The following is a 24869-nucleotide window of genomic DNA, read 5'->3' on the forward strand; positions in this document are numbered from 1 at the left end:
GTTTAAGACTCACAGCTCAGTGGACAATTTTCCTCCTATTCCATTTCATTGAACCATTGTGCTAATTACTAAATGAAATCTGTTACTAATTAAAGGAGTAGTAAGTGGAATGTATAATAGAGTAAAAGCCACATTCTGATTTTAAAATTTTGAAAAATTTTAAAACCTGCCTAATAATGTTAAGAATGATATTCTCCTTCCTCTCTGTCTCTGAAATCTCACCTCTTAAGTGCTGGAGATATAGCACTTACTAGGTAGGCTGTGTTATGCAATAATAGTTTCAGGGGTCACACTCCAGACATATGCAGGATTATCTTCCTCTGCCTGGTACTGTGACCCATAGCCTCTGGAAGACTTGCTTTTTACATGATAATAAATCAAGTCAAATCAGGCTCACCAGTTTCCATAGTACACCTGAAAAGGACTATGTCCCTAAAACCCATCTCCAAATCGTCTTTCCCAATTGTGTTAGCATAAGTACCCATATTCTAAATTTTTAAAAATACAGAGAGAAAACAGGGAAGCTCTGCTTGTAGAAGACAGAGTAAAGATTTAGATTGAAGATTATATCACACTATGTTCTTTCACTGCTGTGAGACTTTAAAAAGTCACTTAATATCTCTGGCCATTGCTTTCCCCGTTTGCAAACTGAGAAAATTAGATTAAATGATACTAAGTACCTTTTCAATAATAAAATTCTGCTATTCTAGATTCCACCTGAATTAAGTTCTCTGCACATTGTTAACTCAGGGTCATCTTTTGGTTAACTGTGGTCATGGTTTGTTACAGATAATGATCTCATTGTCCAGTAAGGAATTAAATGCCTATTCCAAAGCTGGGGCTGTGGCAGAAGAAGTCTTGTCATCCATCCGAACAGTTGTAGCCTTTGGAGCCCAGGAAAAAGAAATTCAAAGGTCTGTTCCTTTAATTATGATAATATTTTCTTGGTTTTATTTTCCCCAAAGTCTATTACATTGTGTCTTGTCTTTTTAAGGTATACACAGAATCTAAAAGATGCAAAGGATGTTGGCATAAGAAAGGCTATAGCTTCAAAACTCTCTCTTGGTGCAGTGTACTTCTTTATGAATGGAACCTATGGACTTGCTTTTTGGTATGGCACCTCCTTGATTCTTAGTGGAGAACCTGGTTATACCATCGGAACTGTTCTTGCTGTAAGTCTTATTTAAGAACAAAGGTAACTTGCCTATATAATCTCTTCTTATCTAGAGTTTAGACAAAATCTGTCTTTGAATAATTATGAATATTCAAAGATGAATGTTTTTAACAAACAAATACTTGTTTCCTTCAAATTATCTGGGTATATCTTTAAATTGTATCTATGAACTGGCAGGATTTAGTCATCCAGCATATCTTTAAAAGCATCATACTTTTAGAAGAATCATAACTGAATTCTCCCCTGGGATATAGAGTTTTCTTAATCCAGCAATCAAAAAGGCCATTCTCTAGTGAGACTTTCTCCTTCCAAGCTTGCTGAGGTAAGACAAGACTCTACATTCACCTTGCTGAATGGCTTCCTCTGGTAATATTCTGTAGATAAAACTCTCCTGACCTTCCTCTGTCCTTTCAGCATATACTAATGTTAAAAACAGAATTATCATCTACAGCTCTCTCCACCATCACAATTTAGATTTTTTTTAACTCTTAGGGTTATGCATTGAATTTGAGTTTATTCGGTCATCCTCCCAAATTTCAACAATAAACAATTCAGTTCAGGATTAAAGACCGTTTGTCTTGCTGAACTGAATTGGTCTGGTCTATATACTTCAGTTCTCATTTGGCCTTCCCATTTTATGGAGATTTCTGTCAACTAAAGTCATCTTTTAGATTTGAGACTTTCATAATTAAGACTTTTATATAAATGAAATTTGAGAATGAGGAATTTGGGGCACATCCTTACTCCTCAATTTATATGTGACTTTGGGCCAATGACTCACTAAGCCTTAGCTTCCTCGTTTGTAAAAATAAGGAAAAAGCACCTGGCTTATGGGATACTTTATTTATTTGACTTTTTGCAGAGATATATGTGTCTGAAACTGAAAGATGTCCAGTAATATAAGAATTCAGAAGTTTAGACAGAAATAGTACAATGTCTCTATGTAAGTGAAATCTATCCCATCCTTCTCTGTAAAGTTTAAGGAATTGACTGACCAGCAGGGAGGGAGTGCAACTTACCTCCTCACTCAACCAGTGAGCCTTCCTCAGTAAACAGATTTTCGTGCTCAAGCTTCCCAGCAGGTGATAATGAGACTGTGAGACAATCAAAAGTTGTTCCACATTAAGAAAAAGCCATGTAAAATTGGATTAACTTGTATTTCCTTTATGTTTGGCAGCAGCTTCCATTCTTTCCTACCTAATTTCTCTAATATATCTGAGTGCCAACCAAATATACACTTTATTCTATTGTGTCTCTTATATATTTGAGGAAGATTAAATATTATTTTCTTGTTCCTATAGGTTTTTTTTAGTGTAATCCATAGTAGCTACTGCATTGGAACAGCAGCCCCTAGCTTTGAAACCTTCACTATAGCCAGGGGAGCCGCCTTTAATATTTTCCAGGTTATTGACAAGGTAAGACTTCACATTGCTTTGAAAGATAAATACAATTACTGCAAGAAAGAAACCAAAAAAATACATACATTCATTTCATTAAAACAAAAGATGGGCAAAATCCACATTGGATAATTAGATATGCAAAGAGATTGTTTTAACTCTTCTACAAGGGCATTGTGTTTTATTGAAACCTTTATGTCTAACTCAATGTAGTTTGGAAGCAGAAAAGAAAGCATTGTAAAAGTAAACCATCTTTAAATTGTTTTTAGGATGTAGAATATCAACTTACTCCCTTGAAGATTTGTAACATTCTCTTTGTTTTTCTAAGAAACCTGCTATAGATAATTTTTCAACAACAGGATATAAACCAGAATGCATAGAAGGAACTGTGGAATTTAAAAATGTTTCTTTCAGTTATCCATCAAGACCATCTATCAAGGTAGGTTAATTTAATTACAGAATTGTACAGTACCCTGATATTGTCTTTTATTGGCTAAGATCTCTTCTTAAGAGAGTATTTAGGATTATTTTGACCAAGATTTTGCTGCTCTTCTTTGAAAAGATAGAGGAGAAAGTAAGAGAAAGGTAGGGAGGGAGGGAAAGAAGGAGGGAAGGAAGGAAAGATAGATCAGTAATGGACAAATAACTCTGGAAGAGCTAGTTACATTTCACAGCCTCTTTTTTACATTCAACTTACTAAAACATTTTCAACTCCCTGAAATTCCTTCACTGCATTTGGGAGCACACCAAAATGTCTTGGATTGATGGCATCACCTATTGGTGGTCCCCAAATTTTATCCCACTCAACAAAGGTAACTCATTTTAACCTCAGAGTCTCTAACCTGAGGAATTATGCATGTGTTGTGCCTTTTCCTTCTCCTTTTCCTAAGAGCTTTACTGGACCAGCATTTGTGTCTCAGGTACTTTCTTTCTCACTTTTAGATACATGCAGACAATCACACGTGTGCACAGGTGCACATGCAGCCCAGTTTATTACCCTCCATTGTTCAGTCTTTGACAAGTTCTTGTGAAAACGTTTGTCTCTTCTGTCCTCCTCTTTTCATGTTATTAGTATATTTATCCAAAAAAAGTAGTTAGTTAAAAATTGCAAAGAGTGATTACTAATAAAACACTTATTTTATACAAAAAGGACAATATTATTTTAAATGAAATTGATAAAAATTACTCTTGCCATCAACCTTTAATGCCTATAAAAGTGCCCAAATGTCCCTGCATAATTTGCATTCAGAAAAGATCTGCCTACTCCTACTTCTTTATTTTTCTCTATGTCTTTGAAATTCTCTTTTCAAAGCTCTTTTTGAAATTTTTGTTACTTAATCACCATTATTGACATAGTGTTGCCTTCTACCATTTTTCTTAACAGAAACACACATTTGCAACTACATTTGGGTTGGCTCTTAGAGACTTAAGTACCAATTGTGCCATTATATTGTATGGTAAAGTGTTCTCTGGGTTTCAAACTATTTTTAAGTGAACATTTGAAATATATCCCTTTTTATTAAGCTAAAGAGTGAATAATTTCAAACAAAGAAATTCGTTACCACTTTAAATAAATAAAACACATATTCTTCCAACAAAAGTACAGAAACCAACTCCAGGGTAAAAGTGGAGATGACAGAGGAGGTACTCCCACCAGGAGTCCTGAATTTCTCACCTCCTTCAAAGAATTCTTCTCTGCTTGACCCTTTGCAAGTTTTATGTTTAAGTTATTTAAAGGGTCTGTTTATTTACAAACAGGGAGATCAAAGTGAGAGCCCAAAGAGAGATTCCCATGTTTTTAAGCTGAGTACATAATAAATGCAAGCAAAGATAGATGAGAGTTTCTCAACGAGATTGCTGTTGTCATTTTGGTAGGGCTTCTGCCATTCTGTCATTATTTGTCAGGCTTCTCTCACACTGCAAGTCCCTAGGACACTAAAAGCTGGTAGCAACCTCCAGGCATTGAGAAATATTTTAAAGTGCTACCCTGAGTTTCAATGTCCCCATGAGATCCAGCACTAGAAAAGGAGGGTTTCTAATAGCGGAATTCATTCATGGGAGCACCTAAGGAGTCTTGCCAGTTGTCTTACTTTGCAACAGGAAAACCTTGGATTGCAAGTAACTTGTTCTATGAGTATTCCGCAAGACAAGCAAACCTTTGTAATAAATTTTAACTTGGTAAATGAGCAGTGTCTTGCAATACGAATAGTATGTGAGGCCAAATGTCACATGATCACAATGGAGCCAATGGTTTCCTCTCTCTCTCTCTCTCTCTCTCTCTTTCTCTTGCGGGATGTGAGATTGTGGGTGATCATCTCCCATGCTTGGATGCTGAGTGTCAGGCTGTAGTGTTTGGCAGAAATCAGTGATTTTTCAGAACATTGGAAGGTGCTCACAACTGGCACTAGTGTATTTTTTTGTCACCTCAAAGCCCCTATGGATAGCCCTTTGCTTTTTCATACAAGAGTAAGCTTAGGAAGGCTTTGCTTCATTCTAGGTCAGGCTGCCTGCAGATACAGACCCTTTCCTCTGCTGCCTTATTGCCAGTTACATTAAATACAGTATGACAAGAGTTTATTAATACTTTACTGTAGTCGACATCCGTGTAAGTGTAACAGTGACCCCCATGCAGAAAAAGATTCCATTGAGTCAATAGATAGCAGTGATTCCATTAGTGATAGTGAAAGTCGTCCTGCACAATAAGCCTCCTCTCTCTCATCTCCCCCACACCAGCCAGGTAAGTGCAGCTTAATTTGTTTATTTTTCTTTCTATTTTGTATTTACTTTGTTATTTTATATTATATTACAGTATTGTAATCATTTTCATATAAATATCTTTGGGGTGTGGAACGAATCATCTGAGTTTCCAGTATTTCTTATGGGGAAGTTAGCTTTGATAAACAAGTACTTTGGATTACAAGCATGTTTCTGAAATGAATTATGCTCACAAGCCAAGGTTTTACTGTATTTTTCAATAATGTTAAATATATATTTTTTAAGAAAGAACTTCCTTAAATAGCTCATGAAGATATCTGGCAAGATTTCATTCAATTGTTGCAAATTAAAAGAAAAAAACTTTTACTAACTTAGTAGTCATGAAATTGATATAAAGTATTTCAGCCGAAAATGTGAACAGTTTGCTATGGCTAGTTAATATTTTTTGTGTACTTTTAATCTAGATCTCCTCTTTATAGAGAGAGATGGTAAGACATTTTTAAATATTATTTTCCAAAATTATGTAGATTTTTATTATACATGTACATGAAACAAAACACGGTCTAAATTTGTTTTTAAGTGTCACAGAATTCTTTTTCTGTTTATAATTCTACATTAAATTTCTGAAAATATGTGAATCATATTCTCACTTATCCTAGTTATATAGAATTTTTCCCCCTACATCCCAATAGATCCTAAAAGGTCTGAATCTCAAAATTAAGTCTGGAGAGACAGTAGCCTTGGTTGGCCCCAACGGCAGTGGGAAGAGTACTGCAGTCCAGCTTCTTCAGAGGTTATATGATCCTGACAACGGCTTTGTAAGTGTACCTAGCAAAATTGTGCATGGCCCACATGATGAAATTAGGAAATACCACCTACTATAGGGAACTTACAGCTATCTCAACTTTGATTTAACAGTGGACCTGAGAGAAGCCATATCATTTTCTTTCCTGCATATTCATTCATCCACCAAATATTTATTGAGCACCTATTGCTAGGCACTGTTCTGGGTGCTAGGGAACATAGATGAGCAAAGCATAAAAACCTCTACCCTCATCAAGTTTACATTGTAATAAGTAGAGAACCACAAATAAGTAAATTATATAGTATTTTAGAAGGTGATGAAAGCTGTGGAGGAAAATGACATAATTTGTAGTACCCAGAATTTACAAGTTTTTCCATTTCTCAAAACATCCCAGCAGAATATCTGCAGAAAATATGCTCTCTCATTTTTTTCTGTCATCCATAATGTTGCACTTGACTTTGTTACCCTTGTAAATATCATAGAGAACAAGACTATGATAGTCACAGAAGCATAAATCTTAATGCTTCTATTCAAATTTTCAACTGTTATTTTTAAAAGAAAATCTATTCTCCTAGAGCCTGGTTCATTTAAATTTGACTTCCTAAGTTTTCATTTGGAGTATACTAGATTCATGTATCCATGTTAATATTAAATAAATAAATTATGGTTAAGCATTCCATATATAAAGCAGTTGCATAGAATACTCATGCCCAGAGAGAATTCCAGAGTTGGTGATAAAGAGAAGCTCTGGGAGTTATAATTATCAAACCTCGGCTTCTGTCATTGGAATATGTGGGGTAATGGGTAATGGCACTATTTATGGAGAAGACAGTATTCTTTTACTATTATTTATATGAAAGAATAGAAGACACTTTTGACTTTTGCAGCAGAGTGAGGTGTTGAAGAAAGGGTATTTCCTAGAAAAAAAAAATGCAAAGTTCACATCAGTCTTAAGTTAACAAAACTGAAGTTTGTTACATGTGTCTACATGACAACATTTGTGGCTCCTATAGCCAGGGATCTATGTAGCACCTAATTTGTGGATCTTAAAATAAGGATATTCAAGTGGTTTGGCAATATTTTAAGCCAGTGTTTTTTTTTTTGAGGTTTTATTGGTTCACATCTACCAGAAAAGGCTGTTGACAATACACATGCTATAAATATTTTATCAAAAGAAGCCAATCGTTGATTCCTGAAATAGCCTGCTTCTCAGCTTAAACTTTGAACTAAAGAACAAGACTCTAAACCCAGTGCAGTGTAAGGTATCACCACATGATTTATTCCTTTGGATTGGCAGATCACAGTAGATGGGAATGACATCAGAACTTTAAATGTTCAGTATTATCGAGAACATATTGGAGTGGTCAGCCAAGAGCCTGTTTTGTTTGGGACCACCATTAATAATAATATTAAATATGGACGAGATGGTGTGACCGATGAAGAGATTGAGAAAGCAGCAAAGGAAGCAAATGCTTATGATTTTATAATGGAGTTTCCCAATGTAAGTACACTATGTAACCTGTGTCCTTATTTAGAGCTAAAGCAGTTCAGTGTTCCAAAATAAGGTAACAAAACAATAACTTCTACAGAGTAGGAGGAGTGTGAATAACTGCTGAATTGTCCTAGATGAAACATCTATGAATGAGAAAGCATGGCAGCAACCAAAAGAAGAGATGCATCATTGAAGGTCAGTTTTTTAAAGCCATATTTAGTTCTTACTGGCTCTCACTGCAAATGGAAAAGAAAAATAAATGAAGGATATATTAAAATATAACAAAGAAATATGAAACAAATTCATCAGTCCAAGCTGAGAATTGATGTCTGCCAAATGTTGATTTGCAAGGCCATCTTGTGGCTAAGAGTGGGACTGTCACAGACAATGGTAAGGCAAAAGGAAAACTATGACCATTTTTAGAAGCACATAGATCCAATATTGGACAAGAAATGTATTATCATACTTGGAAAGAGATATAGTAAACTAAGATTCTTGATATTAGGACATATCATATCCTAAAAGGTATTTAAAATTGATAGCTATAAAGCCATTTATTTACATTTCCCAAAGTATTCATTCCTCAGTATCACGTGAAACTATTGTGGGGAGCACCCTGTAAAATATGAAAGGATGAGATTTGAAATTAAAGTACAGAATAAAATTCTACTATATCAAAAAGCAACAATAACAAAAAACTTTATTTTAGTGTATATGTTTTATAAACCATATTCCATGGGTCATAATAATTTTTGCTCTTTCTTTTTCTTTTAATAAAAACTTTTGTTATATCAGTAATTACCTTTTATCTCCATTATTTATGGTCATAATTGGAATAGCAAACTCATTAATGGCTTAAGGTCATCCTTTGCCTTGTAGTTTGCGAAAACAAACTTCTTTGACCTTTCTTTTGGCACTTTGAATGACTTCCCTTCGTCAAACACCAAAGATCTTTAGTTTCCCACTTGGAATTAGGAATTTTCTGGGACATCTTAAATCACACTCTGTAAGTTACTACTTGCCTTACTAAAAGTCCAGTATTTATACAGAGATGCCCCTTGCTATATAATTAATAATAAATCTTAAAAACATAATCCAAAGAACAAATTAAAGATACTGACTCATGATGGAAACTAAATTTCACAGCCATGGTTGAGCAGAGAAATAATAGTAAGCACAGGAATAAATAAAAGTTCCAGACATCCCCAGTGGAAAAATTGGGGAAATATGTGTTTAAATAAATGCCTTTATTTCTATGATATACACATATTTTAAAATTAATATATTAGGATTAACTGATACTTGCTAGCGTTTTCCCATCAACAACCAGAAAAGCATAGGATGTATGTTTCCAAGCATTGGACAAGAGGTAGCACAAAATTGTGATTCCAGAGAGAAAGGAAACTCATGAGGAAACTCCATGAATTTGCAGCAATTCTGCAGAGGAACACACCTCTGACCCCCATCTCTGTGAACTAGAATCTAGACAGAACATGGCACTTCACTAAACTGAAAGACAGAGATAGAGTTTCAGGACAGCGTAAGCAACTGGAGAGGCAATGAGAGACCTGTGGAGTGAGGTGTGGGGGTAGAAGTCCCTGTAAGCACCACTTGGAAATCCTTGTCTGAAGATAAGACTTCCCAAGGCTTACTAGAGAGCAGCTACTACAAAGCTGAGAGTAGAATAAAGATACTGGAAGTCTGTTGAAAGCACAGCCCAGCCAGAATGGAGAGATTACATTAACATTTTAAATACCCCAGACATATAGCTGAGCCACCAAAAAAAGCCACACCTTAAGAGTAAAGCCATACCTTAGAGTAGGCTGACTCTAGACCTACCCTAACAAAATCAAGCCATGACAAGATCCCCAGAGGAGACAGAACTTACCGGTTGGGTGCTGCCAAATTTTGAGACTTTCAACAGATTCCCCTAACAAAGTGTAAAACCAGAATTACACAAGTTCAAGATGATCAGGCAATATTTGAATTGCTTACTAAAACAAAAATTAACTTTGTTTTCAGAAGAAAACAGAATTCAGAGTTTCTGCAACGTAACATTCACAGAATTCAGTGTACATTCTGCAATAATTAGATATACAAAGAAATAGGAAACTATGATCCATAAGCCAGAAATTATAATCTAAATGCTTAAGCACTTAAGAAAAGCTTCAAAATGCATGAAGCAAAAACTGCTGCTCCTGAAAGGAGAACCAGACAAACACACAATTTTAGTTGAAGCCTTCAGTACTTGATAGAACAAGTAGGCAGAAAATCAGTACAGCTATTGATGACCTGAACAATACTACTGACCATCTAGATCTCACTGACACTTATGGAACACTGCCCAATAGCAGCAGAATATATTCTACTCAAGTACACATGGAATGTTCACGGAAGTAAACAATATTCTGGGCCATTAAAAAAACAACTTTGCAATTTCAAAGAAAACATACAATAAATATATGTTCTCAAACCATAATAGAACTAAAGTATAGAAATCACTACGAGAAATATATCTGGAAAATCCACAAATATTTGAAAATTAAATAACTCACTTCTAAATAATCTCTGGCTGAAAGAGGAAGTTTCAAGGAAAATTAGTGACTTTTTTAACTAAATAAAAATGAAACTGCTATGTATCAGTATTTGCGGAATACAGTTAAAGAACTGCTTTAAGAGAAACTTATGGCACTAAATTCTTCTTTTAGAAAAGAAAAAAAGACCTAAAATCTATCAACTAACTTTCCAACTTGAGAAACTAGGGTAAGAAGAGCAAGTTGAACCCGAAGCAAGCAGAAGAAGGGAAATAATCGAGACTAGAACAAAAATTAGTGAAAGAAAAAAAGAAAAATATTAGAAACAATCATTAAAATCAAAAGCTGTTTCCTTGAAAAGATTAATAAAATCAATACATGGTAGCAAGGCTGATGAAGAATCTGAAAGCAGAAGAGAAATTACCAATGTGAAGAATGAAAGATAGTACATCACTATTAATCTTAAAGACATTAAAATGTTGTAGGAATACTATGAACAAGGCTATGCCTTTATATAAATTTGACAACTTAGCTGTGAGTCAGTTCTTTGAAAGACACAAACTACCAAAAGTCACTCAAAAAGAAGTAATATTAGGAGCACCTGGGTGGCTTAATCAGTTAAGCATCCAGTTTCAGCTCAGGTCATGATCTCACTGCTTGTGAGTTGAAACCCCACATGGGACTCTGTGCTGACAACTCAGAGCCTGGAGCCTGCTTTGAGTTCTCTGTCTCCCTCTCTCTGCCCCTCCCCCCCCCCCCAATCTCTGTCTCTCTCTCTCTCTCTCTCTCTCTCTCTCAAAAATAAACATTAAAAATTTTTTAAAAAAGAAATAATCTTAGTAAGACCTATAACTATAAAAAAAGTCAACTAGATCTCTAAATCATAGCAACAATTACAAATGAAATCAAAATTAAAAGTGTCATCTACAGAGCACCTGGGTGGCTTAGTTAGTTGAGTATCCACTCCTCATTTCGGCTCAGGTCATGATCCCAGGGTCATGGTATCAAGCCCCATGTCAGGCTCTGCACTGAGCATGGGGCCTGCTTAATATTCTCTCTCTCCCTCTGCCCTTCCCCTTCTCTCTCTCTCTCTCTCTCTCTCTCTCTCTCACTCTCTCTCTCTCTCTCTCTCTCCCTCTCTCTCTCTCTCTCTCAAAAAGTGGCATTTACAATAGCATCAAAAAATATTAAAATAGACTAACTGTTATGTAAGGTGTAAATCTTCTGTATAAAAATTATGAAACATTGCTGAAAGAAATTAAAGATCTAAATAGAGTGCAACTTATTCATTGATTTAGAAATTCAGTATTTTTAAAGATACATGTTTTTCCAAAATTGATAAATTTGATGCTATATCAATCAAAATCCCAGAAGTCTTTTTTGTGTCTGGAAATCAACCTAATTCCAAAATTTGTTTGAAAATTTAAAGGACTAAAAATAGACAAAACAGTTACGAAAAAAAACCAGCAAAGCTGGAAGACCTACAATATATAATTTTAAGACAGCATTAAGAAAGTGGAAATGGCACAATGTAGATCAGTGGAAAAAATAGAGTCCAGAAATAGACCCACACATATCTAGTGAAATGATTTTTGACAAGGCCATTGTTAATTTGTTGGGAGAAAGGAAAGTCTTTTCAACAAATGGTGCTGGGAAAATTGGATATCCTTCTGGAAAAACAAATAAAATGTGACCCTTCCCTCATACCATGTATACATATTAATGTGGCATGGATCTTAAATCAAATATAAAAACTGAAACTATCAAACTTCAAAAACAAAAACTTAAGTGAAAAACATTTGTGACCTTGATTTAACCAAGCCAAGGTAGCTTTTCTTAGGTAGAAAAGCATTTACTATTTAAAAAATGATAAACTGAACCTTATTGAAATCAAAACCTTTTAAAAGACACTATTTAGAAAGTAAAAAGGCCAAACACAGAATGAAAGAAAATATTTACAATACACAGGTCTGACAAAGGACATGCACTCAGAATATATACAGAACTCTTATAACAAACACAATAATAAAACAGAAAAATGGACAAAAACTTGAACAGACATTTCATTTCACACACACAAAGAAATGGACAATATACCAATGAAAAATATTCAGCATTATTAGTCACCAGGCAAATGTGAAGTAAAACCACAATGAGATACCATTTCATACTTGTTAGAATGGCCAAAATTAAAAATAAAAGCAATAATAACTTCTGATGAGAATGTAAATCAATTAGATCTCTTATTCATTCTGAATAAAGTGAAATTGGTACAGTCATTTTAGAAAGAAATTTGACACTTTATTATAGTGTTAACATAATAACCTTATAATACATTTATGACTCCGCATTCTATTCCCACATATTTTTCCAAAAGAAATGAAAATGTGACCACAAGAACATTCTGTACATGAATGTTCATAGCAGCTTTATTCATAATATTCAAAAATTGGAAATAATGCAAATGTTCAGCGGCAGCTGAATAGATAAATTGCAACTGATATAAAGTTGTTGGATAAAATACAAGATTTCAGTTCATTTTGAATTTCAGATAAACAATGAATAATTTTATCATAAGTATATCCCAAATATCGTATGAAATATACTTGCACTAAGAAAAGTATTCACTGTTAACTGAAAATCAGAATTAACTGAGCTCTTTGGTTTTTTTGTGTTTTTATTTGTTTTTGCTGAAGTTGGTAGCTTAAGGTAGATTCACATTGTGTGAAGCACTACTCAGAAATAAATAGGAGTGAATTGCTGATACACACAATATGAATGAATCTGAAAACTATTATGCTAAATAAAAGAAGACAGACCAAAAAATACCCACTGCAATTATAGCAAAGCTCCAGGATACACAGTTAATATACAAAAATCAATCATTTTCCTATATATATGCAATGAACAAGTGGAATCTGACATTAAAAGCACAATGCCATTTACATTAACATCCAAAAAATGAATTACTTAGGTATAAATCTAACAGAATATGTATAAGATCTATATTAAGAATGAAATCAAAGAAGAATTTTTAAAATTCAGTGCTATTCCATGTTCATGGAAAGAAAAACTCAGTATTGCCAGATGTTAGTTCTTCCCAACTTGATCTATAGATTCAGTGCAATTCCAATCAAAATCTCAGAAAGCTATTTTGTGGATATCAACAAACCAATTCTTTTTTTTTTTAATTTTTTTAATGTTTATTTATTTTTGAGAAAGAGAAAAAGAAAGAGAGACAGAACACGAGCAGGGGAGGGCCAGAGAGAGAGGCAGACACAGAATCTGAAACAGCTGTCAGCACAGAGCCCAATGCAGGGCTCAAACTCATGAACCATGAGATCGTGACCTGAGCCGAAGTTGGAGGCTTACCGACTGAGCCACCCAGGTGCCCCATGTGTTTTGTTTTGTTTTTTTTAATGTAAAGGTCAAACTCTAGAAATCAAAGGTTTAGAAAACTATTTAAATTTATATCCTTGAAGAAATGAGCTTTGGGTCATGGACCTAACCCAATACAATATTATAACTATGCTTCATTAGTTCTAGAAATTACCTCCAACCTCAAATATCTCATTTGTTAAAGAGGTATATCCCAAAAAATAAAAAGTAAAAGAAATAAAAGGTCCAAAAGTGTCCCAAGACTGAAAAAAAATTTGAGAAGTTTGTTTTGCATTAATCTTTTCATACCTTTTTTTCAGAATATCCAGGAAGGAAATTGTGAATAATATATTAAATTGCTGTTAAACATTTCAGATAGTTAAGAATGTGTTTGTATTACAGCAGTTCTTTTAAAGATACCGATACATTTTAAATTGTCTTTAAAAACTTTCAAGATTGGTTCAAATATTATTAATCTCCCTAAAAACCCTTGACTATCATACATTCTCATTTCTTTTAGTCCTAGCCAAATTTTCCTTTGGTTGTCTCTTTATTGAACTCTTTTTTTTTTCCAACAGTTGTTTGTTTTCACAAAGGACAACTCAAAGGTCAAAAGCAGCCAGGCTGAAGTAGTGGTTAAGGTGGTATTAAAACACAACTGTTATTGCCTGCCATTGCCTATTCTAATAATTTGATCATGCTGCCTTCTGTTTCTGTGCTCTTTCCTATTTTTCATTAGAAATTTAATACCTTGGTAGGAGAAAAAGGAGCACAAATGAGTGGAGGACAGAAACAGAGAATCGCAATTGCTCGAGCTTTAGTTAGAAACCCAAAGATCCTGATCTTAGATGAGGCTACATCTGCCCTAGATACAGAAAGTGAATCAGTTGTTCAAGCTGCATTGGAGAAGGTAAGTGAGCAGATCATTTCTTATTTCCATATTCCTGGCTCAACATTGTTTTTAAATACAAGAAAGTATGGCTCAGCACTGGATTATTTCTTGAGTTCAGAGCCCTCTTTAAGGTATTGATGCAGAATGTTCACCCTTGTAAAAACTTATACATGATAGTTATAGGAAGTGATTTGGATGAAAGAAGAAGATGCTATAGTTGGTGCTAAAAACATACAGGGCTGATATCCACGCAGTCATCCCATATATACTTCCTTTCCAATGGTCTACACTTTACACCTCCCCATAGTAACCCCATACCACTACCACTATCACAGTTATAACCACATCCATTCTTAGCCTCTTGCATACACACCTGTAGGATTCTCTTCTCTGACCACTTTTCCTCTTTAGGGCAACCCCAAAGTAATCATTTTAACTTAATTTCACCTCCAGGGTGGAAGCATACAGTGTGGTTTGCCCTACCCTTGAATCATTCTCCTGTAAGAGCCCTTGGCCCTCTAACTTCATACTAACCTCCTGCTTACTGCATGCTACTGACTTGCTTCAGGACTTCAATACAGTGATGGTCCTTTATGAAACTGCATTGCATTTGGGACAGTAGTTGGTGGCAGTGACATGAAAAACCATGAATATTTTTTTCAATGGCCAACGCCTCTTTTAAATCATGGCCTTCAGGGATGCCTGGCTGGCTCAGTAGGTTAAGCATCTAACTCTTGATTTTGGCTCAGGTCATGATCCCATGGTCATGAGATCAAGCCCTGTGTTGGGCTCTGCACTGAGCATGGAGCCTGCTTGAGATTCTCTCTCTTTCTCCCTCTGCCCCTCTGCTCCACTTGCATACATTCTCTCTCTCTCTTTCTCTCTCTTTCTCTCTCTTTAAAAAATCAGTCAATCAGTCATGGCCTTCAAACCTTTCAGAAGGCTTAATGACACAAATTACTTTGAACTTGTTTGAAAACGTGTTGTGTTTTTGTGTCTAAGAAAATTACAGACTTTTCTTGTTAAATACTAACTTTGTGCAACCAGAAATGGATACTGGCAGCCAGAGTGCCCACTGCTTATTGAATAATCTGTTAGTTACTATTATAAACTTGCAAATTAAATTGTATATGTTTTTACCCTTGTTTTCATCCCACAATGAGAGTGCCACCTGTTGTTCATGATATTTCTTATTTCCATAAAGTAAGGAAGTGATATGAAAGTCCATGTTTATTGTAGATACTTTACCAGTTTGGTTAATTTTAGTGGAAAAGAAACAATGATTCCCTCAAGGGTATGGCTGATGCTTTTTTCATTTTTTTAAATTTAGTAACTGGGACTGGGCTCTACAGAATGCACTCAAATTATATTCAGTAATGGTGATGCTTAGTTACTTAGGGCTTGAATGTACCAAAAAATTATTACACTTAATATAACCAACCATCTTTTAACTTACATAAGATTTTTCTTTCATTTTCTTGAGATACAATTGACATATATATAAGATATTTAAAAACATTGCAATAGGTTCCAGAGTTGTTAAAGTCTAAGTGTCCATTATCTTTTCAACCAATGTGTTAATCACTTCAGGTGATCAGAACTTGTTCAGACTTTTAAAGTAGTTGCTTAGTGACATAATAAACTAATAAAAGTTTTCTTTTTACTAATGGTTAAAATTAAATCTGTATCATGATAAAAACAGAAGAACACAAATCATTTGTAAACTATGATTACAATTATATATAATAGGTGTGCATGTGCACAAAAATGAAGACAACATATATGAAAATACCAGCAGTTGTGTGGCAGAATTATGAGGGAATTTAAGTTTTTAAAAATGTATTTACTCTTATTATTTTTCACTTTTTAAAGGTGAGAGAATTGACATTGTAGAGACATATAGGTGTGAAACTGCATTAAGTTTGGTTTGCTGGTCTTTTATGGGATGAAGGTAAATGGTAACAAAGGGGTGACAAGTAGCACAATAAACGGAATTAATTATATATGCATCAGTTTATTGGAAAGTGACTCATAGCAAAGAGGAGAGTTCAAAAAAGGCCAGGTAATGAAAGCTCCAGTGCCCTGAGAGTCCTCTGTACATTCCACACAGAGGGCGATTGTGGAATCAAACCTTTGGAGAGGTTCCTACCTAAGGAGGGTAGGGCACACAGCACATCTCATTTCTGCTCGTCTAAGAACTCTCAGACCTGCTGCATGATATGGCCTAACCCACAGCAGTTAACAGTTCCAGCTCAAAATATCTTCCAAACTACAAAATGAACAAAGAGGGAACAATAAAATATATCTCTTCTTATTGGTGAATGCTGTATCCACCCCCTCCATGCCCAGCCTTCACTTGTTCCTTCCCACCCCTCCTCTCCATTACCCCCATTGTCTTCCACTTATATTGAGTTCTAGAACCACTAAAACTAATCTATAGTGATTTTTAAAAGAAATCAAATTAGTAGTTTCCTGGAGCAGAAGGTAGGTTTTGACTAAAATGAGCATAAGGGAACTATCACTCTTGTACTCAGTTGGATTTTTTTTTAACATTTATTTATTTTTGAGAGAGAGAGCATGAGAGAGGGAGGGACAGAGAGAGAGGGCACAGAGCTTCTGAAGCAGGCTCTGCGCACAGCAGTCAGCCCAATGCGGGGCTTAAACTCAGGAACCATGAGATCATGACCTGAGCCAAAGTTGGACGCTCAACTGACTGAGCCCCCCAGGCTCCCCTCCTCACTTGGAATATTGCAACAGTTACTCCCTGCTTCAGCCCATGCCCAATCAATCTGTTTTTATCACATCAGTCAAGTGATGCCACTAAAATGTAAATCTGATCCTCCAGTGGCTTTTTAACTCACTCTTCACTCTAAGTAAATACCAAATTCCTTACCAGGCACCTAGGTGGCTCAGTGGGTTAAGCGCCCAACTCTTGATTTCAGCTCAGGTCAGGATTTCATGGTGAGATTGAGCCCTGCATGGGTCTGCGTCAGGAGCCTGCTTGGGATTCTCTCTCTGCCCCTGCCCTGCATGCATGCAAGTGTGCTCGCACTCACTCTCTAAACAAACAAACAAATAAGCTTAAAAAAAAAATCTTTACAGTAAGTGACAAGGCTCTATGGAATCAGTCTCTAAGCTCCTGGAACCTCACACCCCATCATTCTCCTCCACATTTGCTGCTCCTTAAACCTGCCATAGTACTTCTTATCAGCTCTCATACTGTGTATATATTTGTTTATTTTATTGTCTCTGTTCCCCTACTGGAATGTAAACTCAGTAGTGGCAAAGGCTTTGATTGGTTAACTGCAGTGTCCCCAGCACTAGAATGAGGCCTGGTCCTTAGACAGCCAGTAAGCATTTGTTAAATGCATTTGGGATGAGTTTGATACAGAATAGTTCCAAGGTCTAAAGTTCTCTTTTCTGGAATTCTTAAGTTAGACTTACTGCAAACTAGTTTTGCTTCACTTATCTTATTCCTTAGGAGGATCAAGTGTCAATGGATAAAGATTTATGCCACAGACTATGTGGTACCACTCTGCTACTGGTTTGGACCCAGCATGCCAATGCAGCAGGTTTCTATTCTGTCCCAGTACAGAAGGCATGGCAGTAAAGACCTGTAGGCCCCTGTGGAAGCAGAGGAAGCCCACACTGACTTTGGGATAAAGCCTGTGAACACTCTGAGATGTTAAAAGTGATATGCTAATCTAGGCATAATTATTATTAAGGGAGGTTCAGCTACACCACATCAATGGAGAACCTTTAAAAAGACCCTTTGCTAATTATGAGGGAAGGGTTTCCATCACAGTTTTATTCTTTAAAGAGATAGAGCTGCTTTGTTGCAGGCTTCATGGGCTTTTCTTTATCATTACTGCTCTTTCTCACTATGATGCATCCCGTTGATCTTCCTCAGAGGATCTTAACATACTTATATAACTTGAAAAATTGAACAATAAGAAAATTGGTATGCTGCATTAAGCTGTGGGCTACTTTATTAAGTTAAGCCCAAACAAGTGGTTATCCAAAGGTAGGTTAATTATTACACATTTTGGTGCGTCTATGACAATTAAATATTTTACTTTTTATATATGAAATTAGGGATTTATTCAATTTTTTCTTCTTTCTTTTCCTTTCTCTTTTTCTTTCTTTTGGTTTTTTTTCTTTCTTTTCAAAACCATGTGTAGCAACATGATAATAGTTGAGAACAGAAAGGGAATTTCTGCAAGGGGATTTCCTTGGCTAGAACTTAGCCAGAAGAACAAAGGTAGCATAGAGACTATCTCATCCTAAAAGCATCATGGAACATTTTATAAGCCTGCCTAATCAAGCTCACATTTGTTAGGCTTGGTGTTAAATTATAGACCACTAATTTATTTTAGGGCAGTGCTTCTCCCCCTTTGATGGATCAGGGCCCCATCTAAGAATCTAAGAAAGGGAAAAATAAACCACTAACTTTTTCAGAAAAATCTACAAATGCTCTTGTACACAAAAATTTACCTAAAACATTGAGAGGTTCATGGATCCCCTCTAAAGCCATTCTTGAGTCATTATTGTAGGCATAATAAAGGAACAAATGGGTGATAATAGCTAATCCTTATACGAACCCAGTGAGATCAGAACACTTATTTTCCTATTACACAGATTTGCACATTGAAGCACAGACAGGCCGAATAACAGCTAGGCAACAGTGAAGCCAGGATGTGGATCCAGACACATTTCTTGAGCTCATTCACATAACCACCATGCTATATTCCCCAAGATTATGCATCTGCTAGGGATTTAAGCTAAATCTGAAACTGGATCATTCTTCAAAACTAGCCTCTTCTTAAGGATAGTATTACCGTAATCCAGCAATTCCACTTCTGGGTATATACCAAACAAAATTGCAAGAAGGAACTCAAACATATATTTGTATACTAGAGTTCACAGCAGCATCATTCACAATAGCCAAAAGTTAGAAACAACCCAAATGTTCTTTGACAGATAAATAAACACATTATGTGTGTGTACAGTGTCATAGTATTCAATATTAAAAAGGAAGGAAATTCTGACACGTGCTACATAGAAAACCTTAGACATATTATGCTAACTAAAATAAGACAGATGCAAAAGGACAAATATTATGTGATTACACTTATATGAGATACCTAGAATAGTCATATTCATAGACAGAAAGTACATTGGATGTTACCGGGGCTAAGGAAAGGGGGAAGTGGGAAGTTATGGTTCAGAGTGGTATAGAATTTCAGCACAGGATGAAGAAAAAGTTCTGGAGTTAGATAGTAGTGATGATTACACAAAAATATGAATGTACTTAATGCCACTAAATTGTACACTTTAAAATGGTTGAAACTGGTTAAAAGTTTATGTTATGATTATTTTACCACTAAAAAAAAGAATAGCAATATAAGTCTGAGTATAAAATAATAGTGACACAGAAGGAATTGGCCTCTCATTCCAGGAGAACCCTACCCTTAAAAATGACTAGAATGATAAATCTCATGTTATGTATATTTTACCAGAATTAAAAGAAAAAAAAACACTATCCTTTTTCTAAAACCATATTGCCTCGTTGGGAAAGAAACTCAAACCATACCCCACTGAAATTGAGGATCCCACGTAGGCTTGTAATAGACTCACTCTTGTCCCTTAAGCCACTTATTTTGATCCTATTTTATTTGTAGCTAGTGGGTTTTTCTTTCACGAATGGATTTAAATCATTATTAGTTAGCAGGAAATTTCAGAGTCTTAAAAAAATACAAGAAAAGCCTCAAACATATGGTAAAATATTTTTCCACTATACAAGGGTGGTTTTTTTTTTCAATATAAGAAATTTATTGTCAAATTGGTTTCCATACAACACCCAGTGCTCATCCCAAAAGGTGCCCTCCTCAATACCCATCACCCACCCTCCCCTCCCTCCCACCCCCCATCAACCTTCAGTTTGTTCTCAGTTTTTAAGAGTCTCTTATGCTTTGGCTCTGTCCCACTCTAACCTCCTTTTTTTTTTCCTTCCCCTCCCCCATGGGTTTCTGTTAAGTTTCTCAGGATCCACATAAGAGTGAAAACATATGGTATCTGTCTTTCTCTGTATGGCTTATTTCACTTAGCATAACACTCTCCAGTTCCATCCACGTTGCTACAAAGGGCCATATTTCATTCTTTCTCATTGGCACGTAGTACTCCATTGTGTATATAAACCACCATTTCTTTATCCATTCATCAGTTGATGGACATTTAGGCTCTTTCCATAATTTGGCTATTGTTGAGAGTGCTGCTATAAACATTGGGGTACAAGTGCCCCTATGCATCAGCACTCCTGTATCCCTCGGGTAAATTCCTAGCAGTGCTATTGCTGGGTCATAGGGTAAGTCTATCTTTAATTTTCTGAGGAACCTCCACACTGCTTTCCAGAGTGGCTGCACCAATTTGCATTCCCACCAACAGTGCAAGAGGGTTCCCGTTTCTCCACATCCTATCCAGCATCTATAGTCTCCTGATTTGTTCATTTTGGCCCCTCTGACTGGCGTGAGGTGATACCTGAGTGTGGTTTTGATTTGTATTTCCCTGATGAGGAGCGACATTGAGCATCTTTTCATGTGCCTGTTGGCCACCCAGATGTTTTCTTTAGAGAAGTGTCTATTCATGTTTTCTGCCCATTTCTTCACTGGGTTGTTTTTCAGGTGTGGAATTTGGTGAGTTCTTTATAGATTTTGGATACTAGCCCTTTGTCCGATATGTCATTTGCAAATATCTTTTCCCATTCCGTTGGTTGCCTTTTAGTTTTGTTGGTTGTTTCCTTTGCTGTGCAGAAGCTTTTTATCTTCATAAGGCCCCAGTAGTTCATTTTTGCTTATAACTCCCTTGCCTTTGGGGATGTGTCGGGTAAGAAATTGCTACGGCTGAGGTCAGAGAGGTCTTTTCCTGCTTTCTCCTCTAAGGTTTTGATGGTTTCCTGTCTCACATTCAGGTCCTTTATCCATTTTGAGTTTATTTTTGTGAATGGTGTGAGAAAGTGGTCTAGTTTCAACCTTCTGCATGTTGCTGTCCAATTCTCCCAGCACCATTTGTTAAAGAGACTGTCTTTTTTCCATTGGATGTTCTTTCCTGCTTTGTCAAAGATGAGTTGGCCATACGTTTCTGGGTCTAGTTCTGGGGTTTCTATTCTATTCCATTGGTCTATGTGTCTGTTTTTGTGCCAATACCATGCTGTCTTGATGATGACAGCTTTGTAGTAGAGGCTAAAGTCTGGGATTGTGGTGCCTCCTGCTTTGGTCTTCTTCTTCAAAATTACTTTGGCTATTCGGGGCCTTTTGTGGTTCCATATGAATTTTAGGATTGCTTGTTCTAGTTTCGAGAAGAATGTTGGTGCAATTTTGATTGGGATTGCATTGAATGTGTAGATAGCTTTGGGTAGTATTGACATTTTGACAATATTTATTCTTCCAATCCATGAGCACGGAATGTTATTCCATTTCTTTATATCTTCTTCAATTTCCTTCATGAGCTTTCTATAGTTTTCAGCATACAGATCTTTTACATCTTTGGTTAGATTTATTCCTAGGTATTTTACGCTTCTTGGTGCAATTGTGAATGGGAACAGTTTCTTTATTTGTCTTTGTGTTGCTTCATTATTAGTATATAAGAATGCAACTGATTTCGGTACACTGATTTTGTACCCTGGAACTTTGCTGAATTCATGTATCAGTTCTAGCAGACTTTTGGTGGAGTCTATCGGATTTTCCATGTATAGTATCATGTCATCTACAAAAAGTGAAAGCTTAACTTCATCTTTGCCAATTTTGATGCCTTTGATTTCCTTTTGTTGTCTGATTGCTGATGCTAGAACTTCCAACACTATGTTAAACAACAGCGGTGAGAGTGGGCATCCCTTTCGTGTTCCTGATCTCAGGGAAAAAGCTCTCAGTTTTTCCCCATTGAGGATGATGTTAGCTGTGAGCTTTTCATAAATGGCTTTTATGATCTTTAAGTATGTTCCTTCTATCCCGACTTTCTCGAGGGTTTTTATTAAGAAAGTTTGCTGGATTTTGTCAGAGGCCTTTTCTGCATTGATTGACAGGGTCATATGGTTCTTATCTTTTCTTTTATTAATGTGATCTATCACGTTGATTGATTTGTGAATGTTGAACCAGCCCTGCATCCCAGGAATGAATCCCACTTGATCATGGTGAATAATTCTTTTTATATGCTGTTGAATTCGATTTGCTAGTATCTTATTGAGAATTTTTGCATCCATATTCATCAGGGATATTGGCCTGTAGTTCCCTTTTTTTACTGGGTCTCTGTCTGGTTTAGGAATCAAAGTAATACTGGCTTCATAGAATGAGTCTGGAAGTTTTCCTTCCCTTTCTATTTTTTGGAATACCTTGAGAAGGATAGGTATTATCTCTGCTTTAAACGTCTGGTAGAACTCCCCTGGGAAGCCATCTGGTCCTGGACTCTTATTTGTTGGGAGATTTTTGATAACTGATTCAATTTCTTCGCTGGTTATGGGTCTGTTCAAGCTTTCTATTTCCTCCTGATTGAGTTTTGGAAGTGTGTGGGTGTTTAGGAATTTGTCCATTTCTTCCAGGTTGTCCAGTTTGTTGGCATATAATTTTTCATAGTATTCCCTAATATTTGCTTGTATCTCTGAGGGATTGGTTGTAATAATTCCATTTTCATTCATGATTTTATCTATTTGGGTCATCTCCCTTTTCTTTTTGAGAAGCCTGGCTAGAGGTTTATCAATTTTGTTTATTTTTTCAAAAAACCAACTCTTGGTTTCGTTGATCTGCTCTACAGTTTTTTTAGATTCTATATTGTTTATTTCTGCTCTGATCTTTATTATTTCTCTTCTTCTGCTGGATTTAGGTTGCCTTTGCTGTTCTGCTTCTATTTCCTTTAGGTGTGCTGTTAGATTTTGTATTTGGGATTTTTCTTGTTTCTTGAGATAGGCCTGGATTGCGATGTATTTTCCTCTCAGGACTGCCTTCGCTGCATCCCAAAGCGTTTGGATTGTTGTATTTTCATTTTCATTTGTTTCCATATATTTTTTAATTTCTTCTCTAATTGCCTGGTTGACCCATTCATTCTTTAGTAGGGTGTTCTTTAACCTCCATGCTTTTGGAGGTTTTCCAGACTTTTTCCTGTGGTTGATTTCAAGCTTCATAGCATTGTGGTCTGAAAGTATGCATGGTATGATTTCAATTCTTGTATACTTATGAAGGGCTGTTTTGTGATCTATCTTGGAGAATGTTCCATGTCCACTCGAGAAGAAAGTATATTCTGTTGCTTTGGGATGCAGAATTCTAAATATATCTGTCAAGTCCATCTGATCCAATGTATCATTCAGGGCCCTTGTTTCTTTACTGACCGTGTGTCTAGATGATCTATCCATTTCTGTAAGTGGGGTGTTAAAGTCCCCTGCAATTACCACATTCTTATCAATAAGGTTGCTTATGTTTATGAGTAATTGTTTTATATATTTGGGGGCTCCTGTATTCGGCGCATAGACATTTATAATTGTTAGCTCTTCCTGATGGATAGACCCTGTAATTATTATATAATGCCCTTCTTCATCTCTTGTTACAGCCTTTAATTTAAAGTCTAGTTTGTCTGATATAAGTATGGCTACTCCAGCTTTCTTTTGACTTCCAGTAACATGATAAATAGTTCTCCATCCCCTCACTCTCAACCTGAAGGTGTCCTCAGGTCTAAAATGAGTCTCCTGTAGACAGCAAATAGATGGGCCTTGTTTTTTTATCCATTCTGATACCCTATGTCTTTTGGTTGGCGCATTTAGTCCATTTACATTCAGTGTTATTATAGAAAGATATGGGTTTAGAGTCATTGTGATGTCCATAGGTTTCATGCTTGTAGCGATGTCTCTGGTATTTTGTCTCACAGGATCCCCCTTAGGATCTCTTGTAGGGCTGGTTTAGTGGTGACAAATTCCTTCAGTTTTTATTTGTTTGGGAAGACCTTTATCTCTCCTTCTATTCTAAATGACAAACTTGCTGGGTAAAGGATTCTCGGCTGCATATTTTTTTTTTCTGTTCATCACATTGAAGATCTCCTGTCATTCCTTTCTGGCCTGCCAAGTTTCGGTAGAGATTGGTCACGAGTCTTATAGGTCTCCCTTTATATGTTAGAGCACGTTAATCTCTAGCTGCTTTCAGAATTTTCTCTTTATCCTTGTATTTTGCCAGTTTCACTATGATATGTCATGCAGAAGATCGATTCAAGTTACGTCTGAAGGGAGTTTTCTGTGCCTCTTGGATTCCAATGCCTTTTTCCTTCCCCAGATCAGGGAAGTTCTCAGCTATAATTTCTTCAAGTACCCCTTCAGCCCCTTTCCCTCTCTCTTCCTCATCTGGAATACCAATTATGTGTATATTATTTCTCTTTAGTGCATCACTTAGTTCTCTAATTTTCCCCCGATACTCCTGGATTTTTTTATCTCTCTTTTTCTCAGCTTCTTCT

At 36.0% G+C, this 24869-nt stretch overlaps 1 protein-coding gene across 1 annotated transcript in view; it reads left to right on the forward strand.

The window, feature by feature from the left end:
- ABCB5 (ATP binding cassette subfamily B member 5) overlaps positions 1-24869 on the forward strand; it is a 134054-nt gene that overhangs the window by 41650 nt on the left and 67535 nt on the right. Inside the window, exons 8-14 of the mRNA XM_019443565.2 lie at positions 790-914; positions 995-1172; positions 2476-2589; positions 2900-3010; positions 5979-6104; positions 7389-7592; positions 14235-14405. Coding sequence (XP_019299110.2) covers positions 790-914; positions 995-1172; positions 2476-2589; positions 2900-3010; positions 5979-6104; positions 7389-7592; positions 14235-14405 — 1029 coding nt within the window. The remainder of the gene's footprint in view (positions 1-789; positions 915-994; positions 1173-2475; positions 2590-2899; positions 3011-5978; positions 6105-7388; positions 7593-14234; positions 14406-24869) is intronic.

Source organism: Panthera pardus, unplaced genomic scaffold (genome assembly GCF_024362965.1).
Source record: "Panthera pardus isolate Hobbes unplaced genomic scaffold, ASM2436296v1 HiC_scaffold_8, whole genome shotgun sequence".
In the NCBI taxonomy this organism is placed as follows: Eukaryota; Metazoa; Chordata; class Mammalia; order Carnivora; family Felidae; genus Panthera; species Panthera pardus.